Below are 11,699 nucleotides of genomic sequence, written 5' to 3' on the forward strand. Positions count from 1 at the left end.
TGTGTGCTGGAGTGCATCCTCGTCTGTTTGAGTGTGTTTGGTTTGATTTTAGTGTGACTGCATGTGTGAGAAAGAGAATATCATGGTTATTTGCATGTGTGTGTGTGTGTGTGTGTGTGTGTGTGTGTGTGTGTGTGTGTGTGTGTGTGAGAGAGACAGAGATAACAGCCTGTAAATTTGCTTGGGCCGGTCTTAGTGACATCACATTTTGGGAGGATCTTAGTGGCCAGGAAAGTCAATTAGAGTTAAACTGAGTTTACCAGCTGGGCACTTAGTATATCGTAGGGAAAAAAAGCAAAAAAAAAGGGTGTATATATGTGTGTGTGTGGGAGAGCGAGTGAAAAAGAGAGAGAGAGGAAAAGGGGAGGAGAATACAAAAGGGAGGAACAGAGTGGAGAGGAAGGGAGAGAGACATAGTAAGGAGGTTTAGGAACTAGAGGGAGTTGTTGCCGGTGATACAGCACAGTACAGACAGACTGACAGACAGACACAACTCATTTTCCTCCTGCAGCTTCCATATGCACCGCGGCGACACCAGTGTGTTTTAAACAATCAGTGCAGGCAACAGGGAAAGGGAGTTGCCCACTTGCAGAGGTCAGGCAGGCAGAGGGGAAGCCGGTGGATGTTTTTAAGAGTTTGCTTATCTGACACTGACAACAGGATGAGCAGCTGAGCGAGGGAGCAGAGAGGGGAGAGGAAAACATGGAGAGAGCAGCATTACCTACTGTCCACTTACATAGGAGACATAGAAGGGACAGACACTGGTTACCTTGAGAGAGGTAAAAGAGAGAAGAGGTAAACAGTCCACTTTGTCCATTCTGTCCAAAGGAGCGGGAGCGAGAGCCGAGGGATCGTAACACTGGAGCTCAAGGATAAACCATGGACTCTGCATACATCCCACCACACCTGGACGTGAGTACTACATCCCTTTCATACACACACACACACACACGCACACACACATATACATACATATCTGTCTGTCTATCAAGCCACAGGCCACAGGAACTGTGCTGCTGAAGCCATTAGTCACTCAAGGGAACAACACACACACACACACACACACACACACACACACACACACACTACTGCACATGCATACACCGCTGGCACACTGTGTTGCTCAATCAAAATCTTGTCCAGGAATAATGCGCCCATTATGAGTTCAAAGAGTGTAACGTAACTCACCAGCGCTGCAGCATACACAGAATGAATTGGCCCTCAGTGTTAACGCTCAGCGGCTTTAATGTGAAAAGCAGAGGCGTGTTTTTGTTCTGTATTTCACATCGGTTTAGCTGTCAGACGCACGACAAGGGCAGTCTCCGAGCTTTCAGCAGTCATGGGTTAGATATGTCAGTGTTTCCATTGATGCCTGTGCAGTGTTGTGCCTCAGCAGGGCCTCCTGTTAACCACAATGCACATGTGACACTGAGACCTCCGGGCATCCCAGGGCCGGGACAAAAGAGGAGGAACTGAGGATAAAAAGGAAGCATGAGGATGAAAGAGACAAGTTGTAAATGCAACCGGTTGATGAAGCCAAAACAGTGTGAGTGTGTGTAGACGTGATACCTGATCAGTGGGGTTAGAGCAGGGAAGCACCGGGACTACTCCACTCCTGAATGTCCGTTAAACCACACCAGCATGTGTGCGTGTGTGTGTGTCTAAATCTATTTCCACTCGCTCTCACATATTTAAAACCCTGCTCCTCCACAGTTCCACGTCTTGGCGCGTGTTTGTGCGTACGTGTTAGTGCTCACTCTGCCTGGCGGTTAGCATGTGTTTAAGCCCTGTACTGTTCTTAACACGGACATGTGTGTGTTTGACGTCTGGGTCATTAGCAAACTAATCGGTCCAGCTGGGATGAATTACAGAGCTGTTCTAATAGAGTCCAATAAAACCACACAGCACCCTACCTGGAATATTGTTCTAATGATTTCATCTGTCACGCCTCAGTGAGCAGAACCACAACTCCACAACTGTTTTGGATATTTTTCACCCCACCCCCTGGCCTCATTATAGATTAACTCCACAGCTCAAAGTCATGCATTAATGACTAGTTAAGCATGAGGAGTGTTGTGCAGTCATAACCTCGCAGTTAATTATACAGACTGTGGCGTGCATGCTCAGTTTGTATGGCACAGTTGCAAGTGGAATAAGAGCGGCAGTGAATACAGATGTATCCTCAGAAGTGTTCTCAGGTGTGCCTATGTACATCACATTTGGGCTCACGGGGCTGTCTGACATGACATATTCTTGAGTATGTGAGTAAGCTCAAAGAGAGAAAATTCACCCTGTGGCATGTACGCTGCACGTATCGTGTTCTGAAAGAATGAGACGGCAGCATAGAAAAATGAGAGCTGGAAGGGGAGGGGGGGTGGATCAGGGAGAATGAGAGGAGGAATTTGGGAAAAGAAACACGGGAAGAACAACAGGAAGGGAAAGTTGAGGGACCAGGCGTAACATGAAGACAGCGGCGGTGGATAAATCAGCCGGCTGCGGTGACACTCCGGCCCTCTGGCCCCGGCAGCAGTCCGCCGCACTCTTCCGCAAAAACACCATTCATTTAAGGCCTAGGAAAAAAGAGCAACACTAATGGGGGAGGAGGAAAGGGAGAGAGGGAGATAGGGAATGGGGAAGGTGAGGCAGAGAAGCAGAAAAACAGATACTGTCAACAAGAAAGAACACGGGGAAATCAGAAAGTTATGATGGATGAATCAAGAGAGACGAGAGGAGGAAACAGAGAGGAGAAAAGCAGTTCCATATTGTATGACAGCACAGAGCACAAAGCAAAAGGACAAAGTTCGAGGAATGCAAAGAGGAAGGAGGAAGGGGAAAGGGAGCAGGGTTTGAAATAAACAGATAAAAAGAGAGGCAGCGAGATAGAAACACCACAAAAGCAGGAGTTCGGAACGGATGTTGGAGGTCAGAGGTTTTAATCAGCAAGTTCAGAAAGGCACGGGGCAGGCCGGCGACGACACTCGTCTGCCGCGCGCCAGGGTCACGCCACTGTCTGCACAGGAGGTCAGGTCAAATCTAATATGTCTAATAGACTGAGCTGCATGCATGCATACAGGGAGATGCACGAGCGCTGCTGCTACTGCGGTCAACCCTTCATCTCACCTTATCGGGGACCCATTCATCATACAGCTCTCTACTTTATCCCCCTAGAACATTGGATTAGTCCACATTCCTGCCAGAGAGAATAAAAAGTGTACAGGGAAGCAGGGGTAGTCAGATATAAAAGCAGGAACTGGCGGGGGGATGTAATCATGAAAATGTCTGTTTTTTTCAGCGAACTGGAATGAGTCAACACCAGCACATGACACATGAAGATGCTAAATTAAGCCTGGATCCTCTTTGCCTGGTTTAAATTAGACAGACCCAGTCACAACACAGACACAAAGGGAGAAGAGAGAGGCTGTATGTATGTCAAAGTGATGTAGGGCGACCTGGCCTCTGCTCGCAAGTCTCTGTCTTTTCGTCCGCGTTTCTCTGCCTCATGCAGCCTGTGACACACCCTGCTGTGTGACGACTGAACCTTTGAACCTCGGAGTCACCTGGGTGGTTTTGTAGGTGAGGAAAGTACAGGAGCGAGGTGGTGTTGTTATCCTTAATCTGCTTTACAAGCTTCCACAGTATATGGGAGAGGTTGTCCAGCAGAGTGTCTAATCTGTAATTGTCCTCTGCTTCGTTGCCTCAGGTGAAACAGCCCTGGGTGTGGCTGCGAGAGCTTAATGGATAGCCAGCAACAATCCCACGCTTGGACGTGGCTTATTTTCCCAGGCCTGCCCTTTGAACCACACACCACATGAGCAACACACAATGCATAAAAACATACACACCTTCACACCTGTGACCTCCTTTTAACCCTTTTTCTGACAGTGTGGTGAGATTAGCGGCCATTACAGTGTCATTATGTGTTCGCTCGGCCATAAACACCTCTGTTATCTCGCTGTGGAGGGCTTAATCAATTCTCTGTCCCTTAGAGAGATGAGATAAGGAGATTGAGGAGAGAGATACACAGTGCTCGGACAAGGAAAGAGATAAATCTTGCAGTTCTTCTTTGATAGACAGGTGCACTGTCTTTTGAAAGAAGATCATTTTTATGTGGCCAGTCAACCTGGGCATCAGTGTGTGCATGACTCAGTTCTGTTCTACTCTATGATGTTGCACTTAAGTTCATTTGCAGTTTGACTCCTTTGCTCCAACCCTTTTACACCTCACCTCGACCTCTTCAGGTCAAGAGGGCTGTTAACTTGCTGGTTTCTAATTACTGGCTCAGTTATTATTAACACCTGCACTACAGAGGTGCAGGGTGTTAGCCAGGTCACAGTGGTAATTGTGTGACCCTCTGTCTGTGTTCGTGTTCCCGCACTGAACAATGAGTCAAGGAGGGAGAGATAAGCTGATCACTTGTTTTGAGTTGGCTGGAAGAGGCTGTTAACAGAGTCGAGTTAAACCGAAAGAAGCAACGTGGAGGGGCCTGAGGGGTTTTGGTCAGAATTCTGTTTCAGTAATCAAAACACTGAGTGAATGAGGCAGGTGCTGGTGTTAATGTGAGAAGAGGGGGAGCTCATCATTGTGACAGGGACTTCATTACACAACAGTACAGTGGGAAAAGCTCAAAAGACACTTCTGTATATAATCCTCTCTATGTAGGAACCCATATAAGAGATATTTAAGATAACCAATAGAGGTTCAAGAGTACCCAGAGAGCAAACCACGGATTGCTGGCAGCGCGGCATTATCAGTGCATGCACAGCTAAACTGCATGTTGGCTTTTTCAACAAAAGGCCACTGTTATCATGTATTCTCAGCCCACTCTCATTTCCAGAGCTTCAAATGCCGCCACTTTGTCACGACCCTTAGCATGTGATATCAAAGTGTAAGGGAGACTTTAGTGTCTTGAGACGCACAGGGCCATCAGCTTATTCCAGTGTAAACCCATCTGCGGCAATACTTAACACTGAGAGCAACGCATGTGGTATAAAGAGTGAGAATGTTTGCGTAGGGTGGGTGGGAGAGGAGGTGGATGGGTCAAACAAAACTGGACTTTCAGCCCGGAGACCACAGTTCATGTCCAGTGTCAGAGCAAAAGACAGTGTTGTTTTAGTGTAATGTTACGCAATTTATGTACCGTCATTGCACACTGACATCTCCCATAAACATACTTATTATACCTAAATGTGACCATTTCAAAACATCAGCTGTGCGGCCTGGGCGTCGCTACAAGACGCTTGGGGTCACTTCATTGGTATTTGACAACCTGAGATAAGAACGTGTGGGAATTCTGTGATCTGTTTTTTGCACAAACCACTAATGAAATCTGATCGTCCATCTCTTCTGTCTCCTTATTTTACATTTTCAGAGTTTTCTGCAGATTGAAGCTGCGAAACAGGCCATTGCGTTTGACACACAACCATGCAACAAGTGTACAGTACATACAGTTATGTGGCAGACACCTTTGCACACACTGGCGAACTTTACATCAGGATTCGTTACTAGCTTAAATTATTTATTTCACTTGAAATTTCATGTCAATATATTGCATATCCACAACCTCCGAAGGAAACTAGTTAGTGCTCATAGTTAAAATCATTTAAAATTGTGACTTCCCAGATATTCTACATACAGACAAAGCTCTTTTCTTTCCCTTTGGCAATATACATCAATGTCAAGGTATGTCCATGTTCTTCTATTAGATCAATTATCTTCCTGGCCTGCAAAAGTCCAATGCCATTGAGAAGGGCAATGTAATGCTTTTGAACATCCAGATGGGAACAAAAGAAATTTCCCAGCACCCAAATTCTAAATGCAGTATTTAACCTTGAGAGGGTTTGGTGATGGTTTGTCTATATTCTGCACCTGTAGTTTAAGGGATAATTTAGTTAGGCTTTTAAATGAAGAGCTTTCCATCTTCTTGACTCATGCAGACAACGTTAAATAATCTTCTGGATGTTTTAATGCACATATACTCCAATGATTTGAAAAGGGAGGAGAAGAGAAATCTAGCTATCTGTCATTGTGACTTGTCTCTACATGTCACTAGAGTCTGCAGCCTCTGATGAATGCTCTATGTCTTTCATACACAGTGCTGTGATCCCCTTCACACACAGATACACAGCATGATTAAATTACAGATAGAGACGGTTTAATTACTCCTGCTTAGGTGTCCTAGGAGATATATGGGCCTTGGGGGCAAGAAGCTCGCTATAAATTAACAGAGAAAAAACAAAGTGGCACTGTTTCTGCAGCCAGAAGTAACAAGCAAACAACTTCATGTGGATATGTGGACAGTAAATTTCTTGAACATATGCCACATGAAGGCTGAGGACTAATGAGAAACTAGTGTGTCCAGGAAGGAGAAGACATAAGCATGATATACAGAGTCCTGAGCATCCCAGAGCAGCTATCTCTTTTGCAAATTTCATATTGTGTTTGAACATGAAATTCAAAACACAAAAAAAAACAAAATTAAAAAAACGTCGCACAATCGGCCTTCACAAATTTGTCTTTTGAGGCTTAGATTGCTTTTATAATGTCTTTTATTTATCGCTTCCTCCCTTCTTTTCTCCACCATATCTGTCCTCCCATCGTCTCTCCTCACCTCCTTGTCTCCCTCCAGGTCCACCATGTTCCCTGCTAACCTCCTGCTCCTCATGGTCCTGCTGCTACCTCAAGCCTCGTCTGATCGCCAGGGTGGAGACACCAGTAACATCGACCATGGCAGGGTGGCTCCCGTGCCTTCCTCCTTGTCGCACCCACCAGCTGGTTCCCTCCTCTTGGATCCCAGTCTGGCTCAGACCATCCAGAATCTCCTCCTGAGCCGGCTTGGCCTGCAGTCGAAGCCCGACCCTCGTCCTGGCGTGCCGGTTCCCGGGTACCTTCTAGATCTATATCGCTTTCATCAGCAGCAGTACCACCTACTGGAGGACCCTTCATTTAGCTTCCCCAGCCAGCACATCCAGAAGGCTAACACCGTACGCAGCTTTCACCACAATGGTAAGCTCACTGGCACAACATGACGCCATGCTGCCATCCTATTTTACTGGATGTAAACTTTGATTCAAAGATATAAAGTAAATGTTAAAGTTGAGTTTGGCCTTTGAACTTTTGCTCCAGGGAAGGTGCTCATACACTCTTGTGGGATTCATTTATTAGCCACAGACAAAGTTTAAAGATCTTATTTATGACAGTTGCAGATGTTTGTTGTGACTCACTGTTTAACAATCTAAACACTGAGTAAGATCCATCTGTGTGCTCTTAGATAAAATGGGCTGTCACAACCCTAAAGTCATCTTTCAAAACATGTGTGAGACAGCATACTTAGCTCAACTGAGGGGATGTGTGTTTTGGACTCTGCACTGCAGTTCTGATCAGAGCAAACATGTGCTGTTGGGCCCCTGCTGATCCCCCACCTACCACCCTGTGTCAGTCACCTCCAAGTTCCAATTACCTCTAGTGCTACCACTTCTGGAATATGTCTTCTCTTTCATTAGTTTGTAGTTTAATTTGATTAAACACAAAATTATTAGGACAGGAGAATGCATTTTGAGGGGAGAGTAAACTAAAGGCCCAGACCTGCCAAACTGACATCAACAAACTAGCATTGCATCAAGTCGGCCAAAAACCTGCACAATTAACTAATTAATTAATTAATTAAATAACCCTGTCTCTGGAAAAAAACTAGTCTGTATTGGTCATTCAAAAAGAGAAACCATAAGAGCCACAGGACAGATTCAAGATGCTAGTTAGCCAGTTAGCACATTAACAACACAACTTGATGTTGAAAGAACAAATTATATTTTCCGTGCGCTAGTGAATAATAGCACAAACCGTTACAAACCGTTTCTGCTCAAAAATAATCTTACCTAATAAAACAAGAAACAAATTTGATCTCACACCCTTTTGACTTTAGCTGTTTGTTGGCTTACCTCACTTCTGTCTCTCTTCTTGTGACTGAACTGCCAGATAAAGTGATTTCATGCAATCGTCTGTGACGCAGAATCAACATGCTAAATCAGCCATAAATTAGCCGACAAGGGCCGACCAAGGCCAACTGTCATCGGTGTGGGACACACTGCCAAAACTAGGGCTACAGACACTCACTGACGGCCAGACATTGATTAACGGCCGACTGTTGACTTGTTGTGCCAGGGCCAGGAGCTCCTTAAACTTGATTTTGACACAGTGTCCTTGCAGCAAATTTTGAATCACTCAGTGCATGCTGATGTGGGAATGGCTGACCCTTTCAAATTAAAGAGTTCTTGACAAGAAAATGCAATTCTGTAGTCAATGTATTGTCACTAATCCAGCCTTTGATACAAATACAATAAATAGAGTGTACAATTATAAAAGTAATATAAAATATAAAAGAGACAAAAATAAAATTACAAAAGTAAATACAGTACTTCACACAAGCACAAACTGCAAGCTAAGTGCACCATTTACTGCCTTAAATTCAGAGTACCAACACATGTAGGTACAAATCACTGGTTGTAGTGTTTCAGTTTACTCAGTTACTTGTAGCAAAGAGCAAAAAGTTGGAGCTAACAGTGTCATATACTACCTGTTATATGGTATATGGTAACTTATTTGCTGATATTGGTAGATTATTCTCCTGGTTTTGAGATCATTCAAGAAAGATCATATATCGTATCTAAGTAAGTTTAAACCACACTCTTGTACCCCCTTATCTCCTGTTCTTGTAGAGCCCCTTGTGGACAGTTCCAAAGCAGAGGATCACAAGAGGGTGCACATCTCCTTCAATGTTTCCTCCATCCCTCAGGATGAGAGGGTGCTCTCCGCTGAGCTGCGGCTCCTCCGCAGTGACAGAGCCTCCCTGGGTCCTGGGGCCCACAGACTAAACCTATACCTCACTGAGCACCATGAGGACCCTGAGCCCACCCTGCTGGAGACAAGGTTACTCACCACTGGCCTCCAAAGCCACAAAACAAGTGGTTTCTGGGAAGCTTTTAGCCTGAGTGCAGAGCTCCTCCAGAAGGCCCTTGCTGAGACTGGCAGTCTGGGCTTCCTCCTGGAGGTCAGACCTGAGAACAACACCACCTCGCTCCCTGAGCAGAGCCTCCCCTCTGCTGCAGGCGAGGAGGAGGCAGAGAAACACAAACAGGGACACCTGAGGGTATGCAGGTCCGTGGGTCAGGACGAGCACAGCTGGGCCCAGGAAAGACCTCTTTTGGTGACTTATAGTCATGACGGGCGTGGAGAGCCCTTAGTCAAACATGGCAGGAGACCCACCGGTGGAGGCCAGAGAATGAAAGGGAGAAAAATGAGAGGGACAAAAGAGAGGGCCAGGAGCAGCAGCAAGGGCCGCAATAGAGACCAAACATCGATAAGGGGTAGAAAAAAGGCGTACACAATACCGGGCTGGGGGGGTGATAAAGGAGGGGTCAGTTGGAGCGAACGTGGAAGGGTGAAAAGAAATGGTGGTCGTGCTGCAAAACTGAAACGCCTGTCCCGCAACAGATGCCGCCGTCATCCTCTATATGTAGATTTCAACGATGTGGGCTGGCACAAGTGGATCATTGCACCCAGCGGCTACGACGCCTTCTTCTGCCTGGGAGAGTGTCGCTTTCCTCTGGCCGACCACATGAACTCCTCTAGCCACGCCATGGTGCAAACTTTGGTAAACTCTGTGAACGGAGCTGTGCCCCGGGCCTGCTGCGTCCCCACCTCCCTCAGCCCCATCGCCCTGCTCTACCTGGACCCTCAAGACCGAGTGGTGCTGAAGAATTACCAGGACATGGTGGTGGAGGGCTGCGGCTGCCGATAGTGGGCTGGAGGACTCACCAAGAGAAAGCCAGGCGTGGACAGAGGAGCATCGAGGGAATAGGAGAAAGACAGAAGCATGAAAAGGCAGATGGTGGAAAGACAAGACTGTGGGAGCAACCTAACTGCAAACAGACCTGGTGACTGATAGAGACAAATGTAGCAGCGTAGGAAGGTATGAATGGAGAGGAGGGAGATAAGGGAATGGCTATAGCAGCTAAATCTGGCACAGAGAGAAAATGAGAGAGGAACAGACGTAATCTGCCACACGACAGGATAAATGATTAGACAATAAGGTAGAGGAACAGAAATATGGTCAACACAGGTAAACTGCCAGCAATGACTTTTCATTTTTTCCCATTTAGCGATGATGCAGCTGTTTACACCATCAACCGACAGAAACTAGCGCTTTAACATCAGAAGGTGTCTATTCTATATTCCAATGTTTGCCACTCATCTCACTCTCACACGACTGTCCGACAGGCACACGCACATGCGTTTAGCAGCCAAATGGTAAATATTCAGAGTAGGCACTCCTGGAAACACAGTTTAAGCTCCTGAAAAAACTTCCTGATGGACCTCCTGATGATCATCAGCATTAGCAATACGACGATGGCACTAGCATCTAAACTTTATGTGAGTGTTGTTTCTGCAGTATTTGACCCAAGAAGTAGGGTGCATCTGTTTTTATGAACATTAACATAACAACAGACCGTCCCCTCACAAGCACCCCTACATCACAAGCTATTTAAAACCACAACAATAATGCTGAGGAACTATTATGCTATTGTTTGAATGTACTACTATCACTATTATTTAAAAAAAGAGACTTTTTTTTGTACATTTCTTTTGCAGACGTGAAGAAAATCCAAGTGATGGTTGTCTTGTGATTATACATAATTCCACTGAATGGCCATTCTAACTTAAAAAGACACATTATGTATTTAAATAGCAGCAATATGGTGTATTTAATCTTGAAAATATTTAAGATACGTGCACTCAACAGAGCATACAGCAAACAGAAAGCCTGCCGTCCACATGAAGTAAGTTATGGTAGCTTTACATCCGTACAAATGTTCAGTGTATTGAATCAGCAGTCTGTGTTACTTCGACCTCCCACCTTTATCATCGCACACATTTCGGTGTCCTTCACATGATAGCAGACATAAGTGGTGTTGCCTTTAAGAGCTCAACTAACAAGTCAATTGAAAGCTGTGTGTATTGTAGCTACTGAAATGTGTAACAACAGGTGTCTTTGCTAGTTGTGTCTGCATGTGTCAAGAAAAAAGGAGGACTGACATTAAAACTGGGACTTTAGTGCCTTTCAAACAGGGGCTTTAAAAGTGTTCTCTGCTGAGCTTAGTAATTGTTTTTCAGTGTTGCATTTTTCTCTCTAAATGGAAACATTTAAGCAACAGCTTGTAAAATGTTTGACAATATACCTCTAATAAACAGAGCAAACAGCACAGATGTCACATGACTTTTCTTTTGCATCAAATATTCTCTCCTTTGTGCAAGTCGCTTTCTTCTCCTGGGTCCTGAGTGCATGAAAGAAGCCTTTATACTTCAGTCTACAGTGGAAATATTACCATGTAGCTTCAAATTACATCAAAACAGCTGTGAGGTTTAATTGCAAAAACCAGTGAACCACTGTATCACTTCACACCACCACCTGTGAACAGTGTTTCTGATCCCAGATATCACACATGGAGGTGGAAAGACAGAGAGAAAATGTAGATGGAGGGAATAAGAGGGAAGAGCAGAAGTTTTCCACACACAGCTGCAGGTCATTCTTAAATTCTGGGGTCGAACTAACTCAACAGCATATCTGACCTCCACATTCCTGCGTGTTTGAGAAGAGGATCCTGCCCACTGCAGCCACCACCAGATGGACCAGCTCACTGCATCTT

At 45.3% G+C, this 11,699-nt stretch overlaps 1 protein-coding gene across 1 annotated transcript; it reads left to right on the forward strand.

Moving 5' to 3' along the window:
- The first annotated feature begins 384 nt into the window (after positions 1-384).
- Positions 385-11,255, forward strand: bmp16 (bone morphogenetic protein 16). Its single transcript, XM_049575624.1, has 3 exons — positions 385-912; positions 6,626-7,002; positions 8,712-11,255. Exons 2-3 carry the CDS (start codon positions 6,633-6,635, stop codon positions 9,791-9,793), a joined length of 1,452 nt encoding a protein of 483 aa, XP_049431581.1. The 5' UTR covers positions 385-912; positions 6,626-6,632; the 3' UTR covers positions 9,794-11,255.
- Positions 11,256-11,699: the final 444 nt, after the last annotated feature.

Source organism: Epinephelus fuscoguttatus, linkage group LG5, assembly GCF_011397635.1.
Source record: "Epinephelus fuscoguttatus linkage group LG5, E.fuscoguttatus.final_Chr_v1".
NCBI classification, from domain to species: Eukaryota; Metazoa; Chordata; class Actinopteri; order Perciformes; family Serranidae; genus Epinephelus; species Epinephelus fuscoguttatus.

Coding starts and splice junctions, on each gene's coding strand:
- bmp16 (XM_049575624.1), top strand. CDS start 6,633: ATGTTCCCTGCTAACCTCCTGCTCCTCATGGTCCTGCTGCTACCTCAA. Junction 7,003..8,711: donor ACGCAGCTTTCACCACAATG/GTAAGCTCACTG, acceptor CTGTTCTTGTAG/AGCCCCTTGTGGACAGTTCC.